The 22,830-nt window shown below is 47.0% G+C and overlaps 2 protein-coding genes across 2 annotated transcripts; both read right to left on the bottom strand.

Annotated features, from left to right (window-relative positions):
- Positions 1 to 8,036: 8,036 nt before the first annotated feature.
- On the bottom strand, positions 8,037 to 8,958 carry LOC123098068 (high molecular mass early light-inducible protein HV58, chloroplastic). The gene is made up of 2 exons (XM_044519943.1): positions 8,751 to 8,958; positions 8,037 to 8,658 (listed from the first exon to the last, which is right to left on the bottom strand). The coding sequence occupies exons 1-2, from the start codon at positions 8,865 to 8,867 to the stop codon at positions 8,212 to 8,214; spliced, it is 564 nt and encodes a 187-aa protein (XP_044375878.1). The 5' UTR covers positions 8,868 to 8,958; the 3' UTR covers positions 8,037 to 8,211.
- Positions 8,959 to 9,601: 643 nt separating this feature from the next.
- On the bottom strand, positions 9,602 to 18,746 carry LOC123098066 (brefeldin A-inhibited guanine nucleotide-exchange protein 2). The gene is made up of 11 exons (XM_044519942.1): positions 17,393 to 18,746; positions 15,666 to 15,983; positions 15,205 to 15,550; positions 14,613 to 15,035; positions 14,252 to 14,538; positions 13,812 to 14,085; positions 12,779 to 13,257; positions 12,348 to 12,669; positions 11,889 to 12,243; positions 11,099 to 11,784; positions 9,602 to 10,465 (listed from the first exon to the last, which is right to left on the bottom strand). The coding sequence occupies exons 1-11, from the start codon at positions 18,658 to 18,660 to the stop codon at positions 9,857 to 9,859; spliced, it is 5,367 nt and encodes a 1,788-aa protein (XP_044375877.1). The 5' UTR covers positions 18,661 to 18,746; the 3' UTR covers positions 9,602 to 9,856.
- Between the last annotated feature and the right edge of the window lie 4,084 nt (positions 18,747 to 22,830).

Here is a 22,830-nt window from a genome sequence, read left to right as displayed (position 1 = left end):
TTAAAAAATATTAGTCATGTATTTAAAAAATATCAAATGTGTATACAAATGTTTCTGATGTATACGAAAAATTTACAATATGTATGAAAAAAATTCAAAGAAAATCGGTAGAAGTCGAAGAAACAAAGAGATAGGAGAAAGAGAAAAAAACACAGAAGAAACCAGAGAATGGCTCTCACCAAAATATGAATGCACATCATGATAGGATCAAGATTGACTTGCGGGTTATACTAGCTAGCTGAGTTAGCTCTGCGAGCGAACCATGAGTGTTGTAACCACTTTCTAAGGAGTGGTTCAGTTCATCATATTATTGGGAGAGCTAACATTTTAAGTACTTCAAATCCCTGGATACTTTATTCGACGGATATGTTCGGGGTCGATGTTTTCTATGCCTGGTATGCCTATATGCAATTACAAGAGTGTTTGGATTCGGGTGTTGTGAGCAACCAAGCCCCTGACATCCTGGCACCTTTGGCTAGGCTGGCGACGTGTTGGGCAACACATCCCGCACGAGGTTCCTGTGATTTGTTAGCTTTATCTCCGGCGTGGGAGTAACCCATGTCTACTATCCTCTTAGGAGGAGTTAATTGTACAGAAGTACCACAATTGGGGCATTGGAAACAGATTGGTACCAAGTTTGATAATTTTTACGTGTCAGTACCAAGTCTGGGGCTAGCCGTTATAAAAAGGTCTAAATCGCGTATAAACCCGTATTAACGGTGTATCTGACCGGTGGGGCCCGCCTGTCGGGTGCCGACGTGGCATTTTTTTTGCATAAACACCTTCCTCCCCTCGCGCGGAGAAAACCAGCCGATCCAACCATCGCCGGCGAGCAGCAGCAACCACGAGGACCCCTCACGCCTCCTCCCGAGCTCCCCAGCTCGCTCACCAGCGCGCCGCCGCCTCCTCGTGCCTGGGCTCCTCCTCCCAGCCGCCTCCGCCCGAGGGTCTCGCCGACCCCGCCCCCAGCCGTCGCCGGCGAGCAGCAACAGCCACGAGGACCCCTCGCGCCTCCTCCCGAGCTCACCAGCACGCCGCCTCCGCCCAAGCGTCTTGTCGACCCCGCCCCACACGCCTCGCCAGAGCAGCCATCGCCTGCGACCAGGTCCCCTCGTGGCCTCCCTGTTTCCTCCCTCTCTGTTGTATGAACAGAGGACCAGCGCCGCCCCTCCTGCCCTCCGCTGCGCGAGTCGCCGTCCAGATCCGTCGGTTCCCGCGCCCTTCGCCGCTCCCTGTCGCTGGAGTTGCGCCAAGTCCCGCTGCCTCCCCTGCTTCGGCTGCAAGCACGCGAGGCGAGGTGGAGGCCGGGGCGGGGCGGCGGTTACGGGAGGTGAAGGAGCTCGGGCTCGAGGGGCTCCTCCCCTCGATCTAGATCGGGCGCCGCCGTGCGTGGAGACGATGAACAGTAGCGCCGACGAAGCAAGGGGGCTTTCTGCAAAAAACATGCCACGTCGGCACCCGACAGGCGGGCCCCGCTGGTCAGATACCCCGTCAATACGTATTTATACGCGGTTTAGACTTTTTGTAACGGCTAGCCCCAGACTTGGTACTGACACGTAAAAATTATCAAACTTGGTACCAATCTGCTTCCAATGCCCCAATTGTGGTACTTCTGTACAATTAACTCTCGTAGGAGTGATAGACTTGTCCTTTCTCTTCTGGCAGCGGGTCATTTGTCGGTGAAAGCTAGGCATTTGGTCTTAGATTGGTTGGTTGACGTGTTTCATGAGTTTGCACTCTGTGTTATGGGCGTGTCCAGGCTTTTGGCCTAGAAGAGAGATTGCATCATGATTGTATTCGGTTAGGGCATCTTCAGCACCGTTCATCAAACCGAACACTTTGAACGTGTGCAATACGTTTGATGTGTCCACAGGACAGTAGATAAGGGGGTGAACATCTAACCCTATATCCTAAATGTTCATCCATGTTTTTCTGTCCTGCACCCAGAACACTTAAAATAAGTAAGATAAATATCATTCTTGCTCTATTATTATGTTTTTCAAATATTTTAATGCAACAATAATTCAAATATAAATATTACTCCCTCCGTAACAAAATGTAAGATTTTTTAATGCCCCATGCAAAATCAAAAAGCATCTTACATTTTGGTACAGAGGCTGTACAACCCAAATATGAAGTTTTACAATAAAATAATTTAAATTTGAATTCAACTTGTTCGGACATATTTTTTAGTTCTTCCCTCGAATCGCCATAAATACTCAACCAGATCATTCTTGAGTTGCTCATTAGTTGCTCCATGACGAATATGTTGATGCATTTGAATAAATTCCATGTTCGTCGTCGGATTCTGCTCAGGAAGTTCGATACGATCACCCATTTGCGCAAATTCCAGACCATGGCGTACTCCGTCGCCCTTATTCCCGACAATCATGTTGTGCATGATCACACAGGCTGTCATCACCTCCCACAACGTCTCTGAATCCCATATTTTTTCAGGTCGAGCGACTACAAAACGGAGAGCACTCCTTGATCCTCCCCTTAATTACTCTAGCTTTATATTAGTATTATATTGCAATCTATCAAGCACTCCCTGGTACCGAGCGAATCACCAACGGCGCTAACTCCCCACCCCTCCAGCCTCCGGGTGGGTTTTGTGTGTGAGCCTGGGGTGTGGGAGTCCGGCCTCGCGGCTGTTCAGACACCCGCAAACCTCGTCCAGGTTAGTTTTGGTTTACGGGAATTCGGGCATGCGGACCGGTCCGTGAACGTTTGATGGAAGGTGGTGGAGGGTTCAAAATGTCCGGACCGCACGGTCTAGACGTTTACGGGCGGTTTGATGGACGACATTGGAGATGCCCTTACTAGCTAGTTGCATTAGTATTGGACATCATGATAATTATTTATAATTAGTCTGATTATTTGTAGAATTATGTGGAACATGAACAACCTTTTGTTTTTTTTCTCCTACAAATGAAGCTTCTATGTATTACAGTACAACATATTTATAACTTAGATTCCGTCTTAAAATATAAAACAGTGAATGTATAAAAAATCAAATCAACCCAAACAAATTATATAAATCATGATTTTAAAATCTGTAGACAAATTTAAAAATGTTCCAAAAATTTAAAAGCGTGATTCTGAATATATTTTTAATTGTGTTTCAGTTTGGTCAGGAATTTTGGGGCTAACATATTTAGGTCAATGTTTGAAATCGCTAAGAGATTCTCAAGATATTCATGTTCTCGGTCTATATTTCCGCGACCAAGAAACATATATAGTGGTACTCCCTCCATTCGCGCACGCATTTTGGGAATCAAGTTCGGCCATCGGTTTAACCAAGAAAATGTGGGTTACGACGATAAAAGTTCTTTTTTGAGAGTACGCAAATTGTGTACCGTAGCTTTATAGAAGATAGAAAGTGTATGTACAAGAGTTTAGATGCATCGAAGCCACAAGTCGGCTGAGGCACGGAAGACACTCCACTCCTACTCCTGCTATCTCACACTACTACTCACACCACACACTAACTCCTTTTCCTCCTGCGAGTGTCCACAAATGTAGTTCTTCAAAGATCTTTGTGACTAGCTCCGTGGCAATCATCCAACTGGAATTATCGCGGAACACTCGGTTGTTTCTTTGTTTCCAGAGGCTCCAGCAAACTAGGCTCACAAGTGAGTCAAAAGCACGGCGGTGTGTTTTGTGGATGTGTTTGCGAGTAGCACCCCACCAAGTCTCCGGAGTGTTGCTACCTTCGGGAATGAGTAGTGTATCTATCCTACTCCTGGAGAAGGTCATGAACCATACTTGCTTGGAGTAGGCACATTGATTCATTATGTGGTCTACGTTGTCCTCTTCTTGGTCGCAAAAAAAGCAAGCCGATGCCTGTTCTTGCAGACCATGTCGCAGCCTACGGTCAGATGTCCAGACACGGTATTGCAAAGCTAGCCACATAAAGATTTTGATGGGTAAAAGCGCCCAGCACTTCCAGATCCAGCTGGCAAAAGCGGCCTTAATTGCACCCATGAAGAGCATCTTGTAAGCCGATGCAGAAGTGTAGACTCCACGTTCGTTCCATGGCCAGATCGCCTCATCTTGCTGGTTGGGGTTGAGCTGCGTGTTCAACATGATCTCCCAAAGCCGGATCAGCTGGATTAGGCCATCTGTGGACAACTCTCCTGTGATATCCGATGCCCATCTATGGTTCAGCAACCCATCCTTCACCAATCTCTTGTTAGCGGTTTGGGTGCGAATTAGCTTCTTGATATTTGGTGCAATGTCATCGATCGAGGCCCCATCAATCCATCTGTCCTTCCAAAATAGCACCTTATCCCCAGATCCTATTCTCCAATGCACCAAGCTGTTGAAAGCTATCTGAACTTGCGGGTCGCATGTCATCGGCAGACCGTGCCAGGGTTTAGATGGATCGGTGCGTCGCAGCCACTCCCACCGCAGTCTCAAAGCCAGACCATATCTTTTTAGGTCCATGATGCAGAGGCCGCCCAGCTCTTTAGGTCTACATACCTTTTGCCAAGAGACTAAGCACTGCCCTCCATGAATCTGCTCTGTTCCTTCCCAGAAGAAGGCCCGACATCTCTTGTTCACACACTCGACACCCATTTTGGTGCATCTGCCACAAGAAGATGATGCGTCGGCCTAGCCATAACGACGTCATGAACGAGAACCAGCCTGCCCGCGCAAGTGATAAGTCCTTGTTGCCATCCAGGGAGGAAATTCAAAATGTTGTCCACGATCGGTTGCCACTCCGCTCGAGTCAGTTGCCAAATAGAGAGCTGCAGCCCGAGGTATTTGCATGGGAATTTGTCCATCTTCCATGGTAAGGCTGCTGCTACAAGTTCCTTGTCTCCTTCCTCCTCGCGGATCAGAATTGTCGTAGATTTAGCAAAGTTAATTTTCAGTCCCGATGCCGTCCCAAATATGAGCATGGCCTCTTGGACGAACCGGAGATCAGGCAGGGAAGGCCGGATAAACAGCACCACATCATCAGCATATATCGAGATTCTTTGCATCGAGGAGCAGCCTGGCATCTTACTGAGGACTCCCATCTCCTGGGCTTTAGACACGATCGATGTCAGGACATCCATGGCGATGACAAAGAGTAGGGGAGAAATCGGATCGCCTTGTTTGAGAACTTGGGCATGCATGAATTTCAGCCCAGCGTATCCATTGACTACCACTCTAGATGAAGCTGTGGTGAGTAGGGTTGCAATCCACGAAAGCCAAAGATCAGGGAATCCCTTGGCCCTGAGAACTTCAAATAGGAAGGGCCATGCTATGGTGTCGAAAGCACGAGATATATCCAGTTTAAGCATAACTCCCTTGGCCTTCCTACGGTGAAGGGATCTGGCCACCTGTCAAACTAGCACGAAGTTGTCATGCAAGTTTCTCCCTTTTATGAAAGCCGATTGGTTGGCTTGAACAAGTTCACCCATGCGAGGACATAGCCTTTTAGACAGAAGTTTCGAGCAGATTTTGGGCAAACTGTGCACCAACGTTATGGGCCTAAAGTCTCCAACGTGGCAGGCGTCCGACCTCTTGGGAATGAGAGTAATCAAGGCCTGGTTGCCGGCCAAAGCCATGCCCATTATCCATGAAGATCTTGTGTATCACTGCCATAATATCATCCTTGATGATGCTCCATGCTTTCTGGAAGAATATTCCAATAAATCCGTCCGGACCCGGAGCACGGTCCGAGGACATCTCCTTGATAGTTGTCCACACCTCCTCCTCTGTAAATATCACGGTCTGATCCTCCAAGTTTGAGGGTGTGATGCCTAGAAAGTCTAGGGCCAGAGTGTGCTCGCAAGCTGTGGTCGTACCCAGCAACTCCTTGTATGAATCATAGAAGATGCGTTCCTTGCCAATTTGATATGTGATCAGGTTTCCCTCATGTGAGATAGCCGGGATGAAGTTCTTAACTTTCCTGCCGTTGGCCACGAGGTAGAACAGTTTGGAGCTGGCGTCACCATCCTGGAGCCATCTAATTCTAGACCTCTGCCATGCAATTGTCCTCTCGAGCGAAGCTAGATCCAAGGTGGTCAGCTTGAGTGTTCTCCTCAACCACCTCTCTCCCTCAGAGAGCCTCCTTCTTTCCTGAGCGACGTCCAGTTGGAAAATAACCCAATTGGCAATAGCTATAAGCAGCTTAACATTGCTCGTTTTCTTCTGACCCCAAGCCGTAAGAAATCTCGCCGTGTTCCTGAGCAGGAGATCAATCCTCTTAAAAGGGTCGGTGATCTCCGGGTCGCATTGCCAGGCTTCTCTCACCGCATCCTCAAATCCCTCGAGCTTCGTCCAGAAAAGCTCAAACCTAAACCTCCGGTGTGGGTGCAAATGCTCATGTAGGGCCAAGTGCAGCGGGCAGTGGTCCGATGAGGCCGTCGACAGAGCCTGCAGGAGGCAATCCGGGTGCTCCATCTCCCAATCAACCGAGACCAGCGCTCTGTCAATTTTGGTGAGGGTTGGGGCCTCGCGTTCGTTACTCCAAGTGAACTTCCTGCCGTGCAGGAACAATTCTTTCAAACCAATGCCATCAACGAATTGGCGAAACCTGTGCATCATTCTCCTATCCAGGTTCGTATTGCTTTTGTCCGAGGCTTGCATAATCATGTTGAAGTCGCCAATGACAAGCCATGGCCCCGGACAGAGCTGCCTTCTAGCAGTTAGTTCTTCCAGGAAGGCGATTTTCTCCTCATCTTCATGCGGGACATAGACGGTGGTTAGCCACCAGGGCGCACCATCGATGGGTGTCACGTAGCCAGTGATAAAATTTGTGTCTAGTACGTGGTTCGAAATACGCGCCAATGAAGAATTCCAAGCAACCAGGATACCACCCCTGGTCTCGATCGCCGGAAGATAAGCAAACCCGTCATAGGCGGGGCCTAAACATTGCATAACCGTAAAACCATCAATACATGCCAATTTAGTCTCCTGAATACAGAAAATCACCAGGTGAGTCGTATCTGCAAATTCCCGCAGCGCCTTTTTCTTCGCGGGGCTGTTGAGGCCGCGCACATTCCAGCACACCAACTCCAGATTGGGCGACGACATAGCAACAGATAGTCGCGCCGGGGCCTGCCAATTAGGCAAGCACGGTTACCCTCGTGGCCTCCTCCTTGCCCAGGTCAAACGGGATAGATTTGCCGAAGATGGCAGCAATCGCCTTGAGCTGGGGCTCCTGGATTGGCGAGTCGAACAGTTCGCGCAACTGTCCCAACGCGCCATCGTGCACTGCCAGATCGTCATGCGCAATGCCAAGGGCCTTTAGTAGCACCGCCTCTGCTGCAGTGCTATCACCACTACGCTGGCCGTGTAGCGCCTATTTGTGAGGCGTTGCACAGTGTAATGTGGCGCCTTCGTGTCGGGCGTCACACAAAAAAGTCAGCCGCGTGAAATAGTTTCACGGACAGTTCATTTTGTGATTTCATTTGGTCCATAGGTCAAATTTGTCCACCGCATCAGCCCGAGGGGCCAAAGCCTGTCGCCCCGGTGGGTCCAGATGGGCCACCTGCACCTGGTTGTTGACTGGCCTAACGGGAGGCGCGGCATTCGCCAGATCCCGTGTGGCTCGTGTGGCCGCCTGCCTTCCAGTGGTGCTGCGATCTCCTGCTCCAGTGATTCTAGGAGGCGCCCGTGTGTCTGGCGGTGGCATCGATGGCGCGGTGCGGGGAGGCGGCGGCGCCAACAGTGGCGCCGGGGCTGGCATCTCTCCTCCAATGCCCATCGCAGGAATACGCCAGTCTGAGGGCCCGATTCTATCCACCATAGCCTGCCTGTAGGATCGACCTCCATTGTAAGCGCCGGACTGCGGCGAACCGCCGCCGCGCGAGTCCCGAACGCCCCTGGTCCAAGGCAAAACCTGCCAGCATCCTCCACCGGAGAAGTCGCCTGAATCGTCCGGCAATCCACTTTGACGACAAAAGTTATACCGTTGCATTCGTATTTGAATAACTTTTTGATGGTATAAATTTTAAGTCCCGAAATTTATATATTGTTCGTCTAATTGATGATTAAAATTACTTAAAATACGCAAGCGTCTTAGTAGAATGGGAGTATTAGCATGAACGCGATTCATTCCTGCATTAATTGTAGGCTCCAAGACATCATCACCAAGAAAGACAAGCTAATGATAAGGCTTACAGAACGTCAGAGTCCGTAGTCCTAGTTCCTCAGCATGACCAACAAATATGTACATGCACGTGCAAGCGTACTGCACTACACTAGCTAGTTTCAGACGTTGACGAAGGGCGTGCCGGTGATGAACTCGGTGATGGCGAGTGCGACGAGGCCGAGCATGGCGAAGCGGCCGTTCCATAGCTCGGCGTCGGCGCTCCATACGCCGCTGGACTTGCTCTCCACGCTCTGTCCCTGAAGGAGCGGCACCAGCGACGCCACCGAGAACACCGCTGCGGTCGTCAGGAACCATCCCAACCCGGCGCCGCTGCCGGCCTGGTCGAGTAGCCCGCCGCCGCGCGCTGCCTCGACGGAGAACGCCGCCACGAAGCCCACCATAGCGAGCCGGCCGTTGATGCGCTCCGGCGCTGGGCCGCTGAACGCGAGCGCGTCCCACACCGAGGGGTTAGCCTTGGGCTTGGGCTTGGGCGCCACCGGGCTTGGGGTTGGGGTTGGGGAGGATGTCGACGCGCTCGTCGTCTCCTTGGTCGGCTCGATATCCGGCTGCAGAGCATCGTGAGTCAGTACAGCCAGTTGAAACTTGTACAGAGTAAACAAGTTATGATGGCAGAGTCAGTTAGGTAAAACAGGCTTACCTCGGTCTGCGCCCTGACGAGGAGGGCGCGCTGACGCGTCAGCGCCGGAGACCAGGAGGCGGGGCGGACAACGACGGTGGCACCAGCGAAGGAGCTCAAGGCAACCATGGTCGTCATTACTCACAGCAGGATGCAGGGAGTGGCTAGATCACACTTGCTTCGTTGTGGACTCTGGTGACTGGTGACTGTGTGCTGTTGCCGATGACGAGTGTGCGTTTTATATAGGGCCCGGGGAGGACGAGCTAGCCCGGCCATGAGGGGGTGGCCGCGGCGGTGGCCACGTCGGCGGGCACCCCCAGCCGTGAGCGTGTAGAAGTTGTAAGGCAGCGGGAGCTGGGCCACGACGTGGACGCCTAGGGAACCATGCAGAGGGCCTCCGGAGCTCGCCAAAAGGTGCCAGAAAAAGTGGCACAAGTGTACTCCACGGACCGCGGAAGACTCCAGAAAGTGCCAGGCACGCGGAGATACTTGTGCCCGGGTTTAGGTCTTTTGGCGCGAGACAACGAGAAGCCATTAGAGAGACACGCAGGCCTGCGTAGAGCGTGGGTTCTATTCCAGAGGCACGATGGCAAAGGGCTACCAAGATGTTTTAGTGTCGGCAGTCTCGTGTTTAAAAATGGCAACCTCTCACGGCAGATACAGTTAACTGGAGTACTACTATGTACGTAGATGCGGGTCAAAGCATGATACGGGTTTGTTTATCGGAGAATGAAGTTTCTACACTCGAACTGAACCAGAACCATCTGATGCCAATCAAAAGTTAACGAAATGTATAACACAATGCTGAAGCTTCCTGTGCTTCGGACAGCGGCAGTTACAAACATCCAAAGCAGAACGAACTGCTCAATAACTTGGTGAACTATACTAAGGCATATAATTTAATCATCTTGTAAACATACACGCTCCCAGTGCAGAAAACCAATAGCATAAAAGGGGAAAGGATCTACATGATCAGTTCGGCTCAAGACACCACTTCCCACAACGACTAAAATAATGAACACAACAAAATGGGGGGAAACGGAGCAACAGAAAGATATGACACTGGAAGTCTGGAACAAAGAATAACTTACATGTGGAGGTATACTATATCACAGGGTGCTTCAGCATCAACAGGACTGAAGCACGATTGGGCCAACCCAAGTGCTAAACATATCACTCAAGGCCACCTGCACTTCACCTGAACCATGCTCACAGCTGATGAGACCAGCTAGTAGGGGGAAGAACTGGCCAAGGTTCTTCTCGAACGATGAGTCGCCGAGACCGCTGATAGCTTGCAATGTTGACACAACAAGCGGTGCCCTGGCTGCAAGCTCCCTCCGCTTTGACGAACCGACCGGAATAAGCCAATGACCAAGCGGCTGTATACCACCAGAAAGGTGAGCAGGCCTTGCTGTGCTCAAGTATACCTCAAGAACCTCCTTGCAAAGTCCAACAAGGTGGGTTTCGACCTCTAAGCTCCCTTCATCTGGAGCTCTGTCCAAGAATATATTCTGGAGGATAGTGAGGCACAACTGATATGACTCATTCTCAAGGCGTAGTAATGGCGGATCCTGCATTTGGGTCATAGAGCCCAGCTCCTGCAGCTTGGTCCGCAGGTCGTTGTCACTGTTTATCTTGTGAGCATGAGTGGCAACAGTATGCAAGGCCTCAAAGAGGATTACTGTGTTCTGTGCCGACAACTGAGCTCTGTACATGTTATATATCTCCATCACAGCCTACAGAAAGTGAAATACATATAAGTAAATTAAACACGGTCATGTTGCAATTACCAGCCTATTGCATGATAAACATGATAAAGCAGAATGCAAGCACAGAATAAAATTAATGAAGAAAGGAGACTATAATTTGCATTAACAACTACTCCCTCTGTCCCAAAATATAAGAACGTTTTTGACACTAGTGTAATGTTAAAAACGTTCTTATATTGTGGGACAGAGGGAGTAATATATATAGCAAGATAAAAGGTCCGAACTAGAGGAAAAAGGTACTGTGCTAACAACCCATACTGCTACATGTTAAGCTAGAGTTAAAGTTTGACAAGCTCTGCGTGTTCCGGTCAAACAAGCTAAGAATCTTAAGTCATTCTCATTAGACACTCTTGTTGTGTCTGAATGGAGAAACCAATTCCTACAGTGTTCGGCTAGAGATATGTTGTGGGATATAGCTGTATGAAGTTCTTCACTTTCTCCTCTCCTACCACTCTCACCTCCCTTATTAGCATGCCTATTTGACAAGGTGAGAGGCGATGCACCAGACTTCGATAATCCAGGAAAATGGAACAATGGTGAAAACAATATGCTTCCGAGCACATGAAAACAAAGATCAGTTGCAGAAGAAATACTACAGACCTGAATCAAAAGGAGTTGGACAGCAGCTCGGCACTTGGCATCAGCAATTGCAAAATACAGGTTCCTTGATCTAGAGGTTTCTTCAGTACCATCCTCTGATGGTTGAGATTCGTCTTCTCTCTTATCTGAAGAGTCTCCATTTTCTATTGGTACATTTTCAAGGTAAGCTCCAGATGCGATATAAGAGAAGTCAGGAAGCGTCTCTGTGGTAGCTTCTTTCAAAGACAACACGACTTCCAGCCATTTTTCATCCACGAAGACAGAGCCAGCACTGCTCATCAGGCGAACAAATGCAGCAATGCCTATACCAGCAAGACTCTGATGGGGACGCTTAATGAAACTTGTCAAGAGTGAAAGAACTTTCTTCAGAAGTGGATGGACAGTGTCATAGAACTTGACGAAAAGGTCTACAACTAGCTGAAGGGCCAACGTGCACGTTTCATACATCCAAGCATCTTGATCAAGCTCTGCAGGATCATTTTCCGCACTTTGTCCTTGTGAAGAACCACCAGATGGATCAATAGCATGCCGTACATAATCAAATATTGGGAAAAGTACTGAATCAAACACCTTCTCCCACAAAGGAAGAGAGAAAACATGGCCATGGTTTCTTAATGTGTCAAATAACACCTGCAAGGAACTTTTCCTAATTTCTGGTCTAAGGTCGAAAGTAAGTTCAGACAATCCTGCAAGGTTTGACAAGTTGGCGCCACACATCATTACTAGTAAATAATAAGTCAATGGAAAACAATAGAAAGGTCCATCTTGAACAAAAGGAGAATGTAACTACCTGCTAATAAAGGAAACCAAAAGTGTATATGATCATCCTTATCAACCTGAATTGCACCTTCCTGCTTTCCATCCTTGGTCAAACGAGGCGAGGGTTCCTTCAGCCTTGAAGAGGACCCGATGTCACCTTCTGCCAACTTTGCCGCACAGAATCGAAGAAAACCAATTGCATTAAGGCTTATATCCTTGTTAAACCTACTGTTGGTGAACGCAATAAGACAGTTCACACAATCAGTGAAAGTTGAAGACTCGGTCTCGGTAATGTAGGGGAAATAATCTCGCAAAATCTTCTCGATAATTTCAAAGGCCAATAGTACAATGTTTTTATGATCATCATATGATGCCGTTGCAAAAACCTGAAATTTATACAAAACAAATCAGCATTCAGAAACCTGAATAAAACTGCTCAAGTGTCTCGTATCAAAATCAAGGTACATGAGTGCAAGTACAGATAACATACCATAAACATGCTTTTCCACCCTGACTTCACATGATTAACACGGGCCAGTACCATTTGAGATACACACCTGATGATTAGTTCTCTTATCTCAACAGCTCTACTCTTCCTCATTACAACAACAAAAGGCTTCATAAATTCATTTTGGAAATTGTAGTTCGCCAGTTCTTCTCGCTCCAGGAACTTCATTGCCAGCTGTCGCAATGAATCCATAGCAAATATTGCAATTGAAAGATTTTCTGAGCAGCCAATGGTAACAAAAAATTCAGACAAGACGTGCCATATGCTTGACCAGACAAGCCTGATGCGGTTCATATTGTAATGCCTAGAGAAAAGAAACAATCATACTTCAGTGACTATATAGTGCAATAAGAGTGTAAACAAGCATATTGCAATGTTTATACATTGCTGAGATGACATCATATATTCCTTACGTGATTTCAACAATCTTGGTCAGGCTAAAAACACGTGGATCAGAAGCAGACCGCAATTCCTCCATTGAAACCTTACAAAGGGCCTTTACAAAATCAATTATACCCTCACTGTTGAGATTTTGACTTCTTATGAATACACGATTCATTTCAGCTATCCCGACTTGCTCCAAGAGGATTGTCACCGCATTATTCATTTGATCAACACCAGAAGCTTTTCCACCAACACCAGCGCTGTCATAAGTACCTCTTTTAGAAGCGGCACCAGCATTTGGAGCCTTCTTTTTCAAACCAGGAATAATCGAGGATTTAGCCTGTTTTGATTTATCAAGGTCTGGCTGTTGCAGTGCAAAGAAAGTGGCATCTGGAGGAGCACCTTCACCTACAAGATGTAGATTCTCGAAACGAGAAACACAGGTCAATATATGCTCCCATGCTTCTTGCAAGTAATTTCCGTCTTCATCTGCAATCAACAGAATTGCCTAAGAGGCAATTCACCACCACAACAAAAGAGTGAGAATGGAAAAACTGATTATATCATTATGCTCAAAGTAAGATTTGGTAAACTGCAATTAGCCCGACGGCGTATGCTTGTAATGGAGTGTGCAACAGAAACATTCAAATGGCAGACCAAAAGAGGCGAAAGATGAGTCCCATGAATAGTTTTTTCTTTCAACATTTTCTCAGTCACCCAGAATGACTAGCAACTGTGAAAAAATACCAAATGCTCAGTACACACAAGGAGCAAATATAGCTGCTTTAACAGAGATGCAGAGCAGCTCTCCTCAGAACATCACATCCAGCTATTATCATGCACTTTCCCAACAATTTAGCATGGAACCAGCTAGGTCATAAATCAGTTGCATCTAGCCTTTTAAAGCCAACCAACGCGAAACAAACTTCTGAGTACCATTTTTTGCTTTAATGAATTTATTCTCTTTAGAAAATCACTAATAATAGAAGCAACTTTCTGCCGGTAGTATACCAGTCAAAAACCTAAGAGATTCAATATCCACACCAGATATGCAGAACAAACCTTAATTGCTTCAATATTTTTCTGCTTGATATCCGCAGCAGAGTGAAGTGATGTAAACTTGGCAAGCGATGTAATGAAAGCATCCCTTTGAGTCTTCATCGACATAGCTGCGGTGACATGTATTGCACAGCGAAATCCCTCAAGACACTGGGATATGACAATTTCATCGTCACTCTGGTCAAGTGGCACACTGAAGGCAGCAAGCATAGGAGCCCAGCAAACCTCAACCATGAACTTCAAAATTACTACATCTGTGGCTGGATAAAATACTGACCTAAATAATTCATTCAAAAAAGATCCACATATATTATTTACAGTGAAGGAGATGAACAAAAATAATACGATTGCATAAACATTTGGGCAGAAAAAAATATATAATTAATCAAGTAAACAGTGTAACTTAGTTTACAATTATTCATCTAGAATCCAGCATAACTTACTCAGACATACGAGCCTTTTCTTTGAATTGCTCCTGCATATGCTTAATGAGATCATCACTTGTCTCCATAGCTGAACCTCGTTTGCGTATGACAATGTTAAGAATGTTATCCAACCCAAGAATTTTGTTAGAGCTTGTTGATTGTTGCTGATGAGGAACAAATTCGTCTTCTTTCATCTTAATTTCTTTTTTCCAAATCCTTCCATACAAGGACCTCATAAATTCTTCCGGTAGGTCTTTCCCATCATCAATACCACGATTGTTTCTTATGAAATCTTCTGGTGACATCTGCACCAATTAATACATTAGGAATAGCATCAGAAAATGTGTAAATTGTATGCTCAAGCATAACTTGAAAATACCTTATTTTTGACCATTGGGTTATGTGCATCAGTGTTAAGCATTATGACTGAATAAGCAAGAACATAAGCTGTGTCTGCACTCGAAAAGGCCTTTGGGTTGCATTTGCAGTAACGCTCTGCAAATTTCTCCATAACCCGATCAATCTTTTGAGCTTCTCCAGGAAGCCTAAAACCTTGAAGAAAGGCTCTGATCGCTTCATCAAATTCCATATTTTGAAAATTAAAAGAATCCACATATGCATGCATGACTTTGAGGGATAAATCTTCCCTTTCCCCTAAATAATCACCAATCATAGTCTTGTTCAAGCCAGAAGTACTTTTCAGGAAAGCAGCTATATCCTCAGATGACTCCCCGACCTTGTTGGCATTTATTAAGAATTCAATTCCCTTTCTAGGCTTCCGGTTAAACAGAGCGATACCCTCCTGCCATTCATAAAGCAGTTGACCACATAAGAAAAAGGAAATGAACCAACCTAAATATAATGGAACTGTGGCAAGTAATTCAGGACAGAACAGCAACCAGAAGTCCTACACATTGCCACATTCTCATTGAAAAATGCATAAAAGTAACTAACTGTGGAATGAGATCCACCTGAAGTTCCATTTTGTAAGCTCGACGCTGCTCCAAAGATGCAGCCTCTGAAACCCCATTTGATACTTCTGAATGTGAATCGGATACCTCGCTAGATGCATCTCCATTGATCTCTGTCTGGGGAAACTCATTTCCACCATCATTATCGTTTTGCTCTGATTCAATCTTAGGAGAGTCAGGATCTGGAATACGTAGCTGCTTATTCATCCAATCTCCCATGGATCTGAGGATAGAAACTAAGCATTTCATTGCTTCACTCTTCATTGTGGTATCCTGAGGCGGTACCAATGTGGTAGCAATACCCGCAGGAGGCCCTTGAGCTGTTTTAAGCAGACCGTTGACCATCCTGTCGGAAAAACATACAGAAAATGAAACACAATAGTAAATAGGTGTCTGCAGCTATTTATGAGAATAAAACCTCACTAGTCAACTATAGTAATGAAAAGTGAGTGATGCAGTACCTCTCAAATATGTTCGATGAGTGGACATCACAGTCGTAATTGATGAAAATGTCAACCAAGATTTGAGAATCAGTACAGAGCTTCTCCAAAAAACGAAGAACTATCATCTTTGCTTGAAAATTTGGTTGTGCAATATTTTCCAGAACTCTCAGAATGATCATGGGAAAAAATACTCCAATTTCTGCCTTCAATCCTGGCCTAAATCTTGAAACCAAGCTAATAAAAATAGAACAAGATAACTGAAAAACAATCATATGTGACGAGGCACAGTTCTTCAAAAGTGATAGGCACAAATACTGCTTGATAGCACCTAGAAACCTGACCAGGTTAAAACAAGATAGTTAGGCCAAAAAGAAGTATATTCGATAAATAAAGCATCAAGCAGATGGGTATAAGAACTCCGTAGCAGTTGACAAGAAAATATGACTATAGCACAGTCAATATGAAGATACAATTGTATTAGCTACACCAGCATAGTGTACTTTGAGAAGAAGCTGTTCTACCTGAAAAGCTACAGTAATATACCTTGGTAGGCATGACAATACACATGCCCGTTACTATTTTACTAGCAAGAAACATGTGTCTTGCTACAGAGTAAAAATGGCATACAAGTTTGCAAGACTAGTTATTTTATTGAAATGAGGTGTTGCTAGGCGTATCCAAAAATGTACTCCCTCCGTCCCAAAATAAGTGACTCAACTTTGTACTAAACTTAGTACAAAGTTGAGTCACTTATTTTGGGACGGAAGGAGTACAATATAGCGGGATGTTTCTAGAAAACAGGTTTAAGTGGGTGATGAGAATCCCATCACGATCGGAACCGTTAGTACCAAATCAGACTGCTGGTACGACCCCGAGGAAAAATAGACCATCACTACCAACTGGTCCGTTTACAGGTTACTGAACTTCATTTTAATCAAAAATACAAGCAACCATAACAGAATCAATCACCATGACTCTCATGGGCAATGCAACTTCGTTAGAATGATAGGTTGTAACCCAAAATTTGTACCCACTTTATCATTTATAGTTATTCAACAAATACAATTGTATTATCAACCAAATTGGCATTACTTTCAAATTTCAAGAAGAGGAGACAGACAGAACCAACAAAATAACCAACAATGTGTCAACGTATATAATTCAAAACCAATCAATTTTCCTATGACAATAGCTAAGCTCCTCTTCCTGGTACAGTATCCACTTTGTTGAGTGTAGATTGCTTCTCTAGCAAGTGACATGGTATCAAGGTTTTTAAGGAGGTAAAACGTCTTGTGACAAATGACATCAGATCATAACCCTCATTGCATGGGTGTGCAGCCATGCAGTCCCATCAAAATGCAATTGTCAGAATCAACCTCACTGAACCATTTTTATGTGAGATTGATCAAGTACATTTTGATTTCAATATCGTAGCAACAAGCATAAATTACACACCTCTAACTTCTGTAAATTGCAACATGAATTTCAATACTGATTTTTATTAGCATTGCTATGAACAGAGCAACATCGAGTATTATAGATTAATCCAAATGTACTACCTGTAAATCAATGCCTAATCTTTACAAAAGAGTTCGTCAAAGAATTCATCTCTTCCTTAAGCTGTGACTAGACCACGTTTCAAGGAATAAAATGGTGCTCAAACTTTTGCTCAATGTTGTTACCAGATTATAAAAAGAAATTCAGAAGATCTGGGGCAAAATAACTTCAGGCAAGGGAAATTGTACCTCTCGCTGGTGCGGAACACAGCCCCAGCATTTTCAAGCAAGATCTTGAGAAGTTCAAGAGCAAGGATCTTCCCCCGCATCACTATCGGATCAGCTGGTGCATCCTTTGGCGGTGTCTTCATCGAGAGCTTACATAATGCCCGGAAAACTAAGAAAGCATCCCTCCGCAGCTTATTCCCAATCCTGACATCAGCATCATCATCCAAAGTGGCTACCACTGCCCCCTCCACGCCAAGCTCATCCTTACGACCCTCAAGAGCTGTCTTGTACATGCTAATCTCCCAGTACTTGGCATCCAGCATGTCCTTATCCGTTGAATCAAGCAAGTCCGCAGGATTTGCTCCTTCCTCGGTTGCTGCGGTCGTCTCAAAAGCACCATCATGAGGCACAGTGCCTGCCGCAGCAGACGAGGTTGTCCGTGCCAGAGGTGTGAATGCACCATCAATGTCCACTATGATCTTCGAGATGAATCCCTGTACAAAGGTGGCATCGGCGGTGGGTGATGCACCTGAGCCAGCATCAGGCAACTCAATCACTTCAGCCACGACGATGGGTTGCACGGGGATCGTAGATGAATCTGCCTCCATTCTGCGGAAGACGATTACCAACATCTGCACGAGCGACGCCTTGGCAGTGGCCTGATTCACGGTGCTACGGCTCCCCAGATACATATCATAGCAGGCTCGCACGGCGCGGAGCAGGCAGTCGCCGTGGAGGCACACGGAGGTGGATGTGACCGCAGAGAGGAGAGTCTTGAGGAGGAGGAGCTCAATGTGCTCGTCGTCAAGGTGGAGCGCATTGCAGGCCGCCTCGAGCAGGGAAGCGACGAGCTGGGACGAGGGGTCAGCCGACGGGTCGGCCTCGCCATGGATGTAGGAGTGCGCGATCAGCCTGTGGAGTAGCTCGAGCGCGGCCTCGACGAGCTTGGCGCTGCCGGAGCCGAGCGCGGAGGAGATGGGGGAGAGGAGCAGCTCCGAGTCCTCGAGCGAGAGGTTGCGGAGCGGGCCCGGCTGCCAGGAGGAGGAAGTCGGCGTGGAGGGCGAGGTCGGGGTGGACGGGGTCTGCGCCGCGGTGGGCGAGGGGGGCGGGGGCCTCTGGAGGCGGTCGAGGATGGACTTGGCGGTGTGGGAGAGCTTGGAGTGCGCCTTGTTGCGCCACGAGGCGTTCTTCACGAGCTTCTCGAGGAAAGGCACGAAGGCCTCGACGAGGCGCGGGTCAGACTCCGGCGAGGACAGCGGCGGCGCCGCCGCTGCGGCCGCGGAGGCCATTATTCCTCGAGGGATTTCGGTGGCCGCGGCTGTGCCGCGCCGGGTGGATCTGGATCTGGGCTGGGCGGGGCGGGGGAGGGGAGTGACGGGTCCGGTGCTGGGGTTTGAGGTGGTTCGGATCGGCGAGTGGGGCGAAGACGGGGAGAGATGTTCGCGTGCGTAGATTTGCGAGGAATGCACCGGATCGATTAGATGTCGATGACTGGTGGGAACGAGCGTGCATGGGACCCACTTGTCGGTGTGATATTAGTGGTGATCTGCGTGTTCAGAGAGGCTACGCGGGCGATCGAGGCAACAAAGTGATGGGAGTGAGCTGAACGACGATGACATAGCGGGGGGCCAGGTGGCAGGGGTACAGTCCTTGTTGGGCTGGGCCAAAGTTGACTTTTAGGACACAGGCCGGATTTGCATTTCTCGAGAATCATGGGCCTCGATGCTAGAAGGCCGAGGTCGGTTGATTTTAATGAGATATTGAGGCCAGAAGAGCAGATGGGTCCGAATGAACGCAATAGTGCTCAAATTGCAGGGTTGAGGGAGGCGGTTGATGTGTGTGAATTAGCAGATCTTGGCTATAAGGCTGGATTGGACTTTTGAGAAGAGGATAGCGAGAGGGGATTTCTGTAGGTCCAGGCCCTTGCAACCCCAAGTTGGTCAGCAATGTTCCCCTTTGCTTCACTAGAACATCTCACGGCGGCCAAATCAGACCACAGCCCTATCCTCCTACTAAATGAATTAGAAGCAAGCAACTTGAGAGTGGCTCTAAAGAAACCGTTTCTTTATGAATGCATGTGGGAGCAGGAAGAAACTTTCAGCGCTACGGTCGAACAAGCATGGCAAAGGGATCAACCAGCTACTACAATGAACCAACTAGCGTAAGCAGTTGGCTGCCCTACGGTCTGACCCGTTGCGTGTAGGAGCAAGTGTAGAAGAAAGGAAGGTGCAGGATCGTATTGTGGAATTATCATACAGGGAGGAGATTATGATGAGGCAAAGATCACGCATACGCTGGCTTGCAGAAGGGGATAGCAACACACAATATTTCCAGAAGAAAGCTAGTGCGTGCAGGGCAAAAAACACTATAACTTAGTTGCAACGGCTTGATGGTTCAATGTGTAATGATCCGGAAGAGTTGGCCAATACGGCTACAAACTTTTATGAGGATTTGTATTCATCGGAAGGAACCATAGGGATGGAGGAGGTTCTTTCACACATACCATCTCGAGTTGATGCTCATATGAATGCTCGTCTTAACGCTCCTTATACGAATGAGGAAGTAAAAAACGCTTTGTTCCAAATGTTCCCAACTAAAGCTCCTGGTCCGGATGGTTTTCCGGCACATTTTTTCAGCAGCATTGGGATTTGTGTGGAGAGGAAGTCACAGGTATGATCTTCAGGGTGCTCAATGGAGATGACTCACTGGAGGATATCAATCAAACGTTCATCGTTCTTATTCCCAAGATAGCAAGTCCAAAAAAATTAGGACAATTTCGACCTATAAGCCTTTGTAATGTGATTTACAAAATCGCATCAAAGGTCTTAGCAAACAGGTTGAAAAGTATTCTCCCCGAGGTTATTTCTGAGGAGCAATCGACGTTTGTCCCTGGTCGCCTAATCACGGACAATTTTATCACTGCATATGAATGTATGCATTACATGAAAACAAAGAGAGTTAAGGGCAACATGTTTTGTGCACTTAAGCTGGATAAGATGAAGGCGTATGATAGACTAGAGTGGTCTTATTTGAAGGAAGTAATGCTTAAGTTGGGGATCAGCCCCCGGTTCACGGAGACAGTAATGAGGTGCATCTCGTCTGTTTCTTTTTCGGTTCTTTTCAACGGTGGTAGTTTGGAAACTTTCAGGCCATCAAGAGGATTACGGCAGGGAGATCCGATATCCCCCTACTTATTTTTGTTGGCAGCTGAAGGGCTATCTTGCTTGCTTAACGCACATGATAGTGGGGTTCGGGGTCTCTCGGTTGCACCCAATGCACCGGTTGTCAATCACTTATTGTTCGCCGATGATAGCCTCTTATTCTTTGAAGCAACAAGTGTAGGTGCAGCCAGGATAAGAGATCTTCTGAACACATATTGCGCTGCCTCTGGTCAACGCATAAACACCGACAAAATCGTCCATTTATTTTAGTAAAAAGGTTTCGGACACCCAGCGTTTGGAGATTAAAAACATTTTGGATGTCCAGAACGAGGCATTATCAGAGAAATATCTGGGTTTGCCCACAGATGTTGGGAAGGAGAAGGAGGGATGCTTCAGGTACTTGAAAGACCGAATATGGAAGCACATTCAGGGATGGATGGAGAAATGTCTGTCGGCTGGAGGGAAAGAGGTGTTGATAAAATCAGTTGCTCAGTCTATCCCTATGTATTCCATGGCCCGCTTTTAATTACCTCGCAGTTTGTGTGAGCACATCAACGGGCTACTTCGTAAATTTTGGTGGGGAAGTAAACAAGGCCAGAGGAAACCGACATGGGCGTTGTGGAGAACTATGTGCAAGCCAAAGTTTATGGGAGGCATGGGGTTCCGGGATATCGAACTCTTTAATCTTGCATTACTAGCCAGACAAGTTTGGCGTTTGCTTCAGGATCCGGATAACTCTAAGTGCTAGAGTTTTAAAAGCCAAATACTACCCCGAGGTTGATATTCTACACGCAACTCTGGGCTCTCACCCGTCCCAGGTTTGGTGTTCCTTAATCGAAGGAAGAGATGCCCTTGCTTTGGGTCTCATCAGGAGGATCGGTACAGGAGCAGAGACACATATTTGGCATGATAACTGGCTGCCGCGCGACTATAAGTTGAGACCAATATGCTCCATTACAGTGAACCCGCCACAACTAGTCTTGGAATTGATTGATCCAGTGTTGCGTGCATGGAATAAACAGGTGATCAATGAACACTTCATTGCTCCGGATGCTGATGTAATACTGAACATCCCTTTGAGCTCTAGGTTGCAGCCGGACTTTTGGGCATGGCACGATGACCGGAAGGGGCTTTTCTCTGTCCGATCGGCCTACAGAGTGATAAACAGGATAAAGTTTCAGAGGGAGTACTGGTTGGAGCACAGGCTGGGGCACTCAAATCAAACACAGGAAAGGAATTCATGGACGCGACTATGGAAAGTTAAAATCCCGTCAAAAGTCAGAGTCTTTGTATGGAGATTATCTCACATGTCTCACCCCACAGGCACAACCCGACATGAAAGAAAGATGGCGACCACACCGGCGTGTTCCATCTGCAATGCTGAAACAGATTCATGGCGGCACTCTCTCTTTGAGTGCCGCATGGCAAGGTGTGTATGGGCCTTGGGGGATGAGGAGATTGTCGAACATATGTTGTCCAACAGATCTGATGATGCAAGGTTATGGCTATTTTGGCTTTTTGAGTCCATGAATCAGCATGATTTAGCGAGAGTGCTTATTACAATGTGGGCTATTTGGTGGGCTAGAAGAAGGGCTATACATGACAATGAATTCCAGAGTCCTCTATCTACTATGTGCTTCATCAACCGTTACTTGGAGGACCTAGACATAGCTTCTGCTAGGAGGGTAACGCCCAATGCAAAAAAAACTCAGCAGCGTGTTCATCGCTGGATTGCACCGGGAGAAGATGCTGTGAAGATAAATGTGGATGGTGCAGTCTCCAGATCTGGTAAGGCGGGGGCAGCGGCTGCTATATGCAGAGACAAGCACGACAACTACATGGGGGCATCAGCAGTTACTTTCGATGGCCTGGTGGATGCGGCAAGCCTTGAAGCCCACGCGTGCAGCGAGGCACTTCCTCTGGCAAGGGATCTTCATATCTCACATGCGACAATAGCATCTGATTGCATGCAGGTCGTGTCCGACATCAATGGGAGGACGTTTTCATCTTATGCACTAGTCATAGATGAAGTTAAGGCATCGATGAATGATTTTGTAAAAATTAGCTTTCGTTATGAGTGCAGGGAAGCAAACCTAGAAGCTCACGCCATTTGCAAAGGTTGCTTCAGCTTTCCCTCCTGGTCGCCGCTTGTGGCTAGGGATTCCTCCAGACATTGCTTGTATTGCTACGGCACTGAACGTTGAATAAAATCCCTGGTTGACCTAAAAAAGCTCGGTTGATACAATCTACTCGGTCATACAGTATTTTGTAACCAATTAGGGCATCTCCAACGCTGAA

This window comes from Triticum aestivum, chromosome 4D, assembly GCF_018294505.1.
Source record: "Triticum aestivum cultivar Chinese Spring chromosome 4D, IWGSC CS RefSeq v2.1, whole genome shotgun sequence".
Classification (NCBI taxonomy): domain Eukaryota; kingdom Viridiplantae; phylum Streptophyta; class Magnoliopsida; order Poales; family Poaceae; genus Triticum; species Triticum aestivum.
Note: the sequence above shows the minus strand (reverse complement) of the source record. Positions and strands in the feature narration are given on the sequence as shown.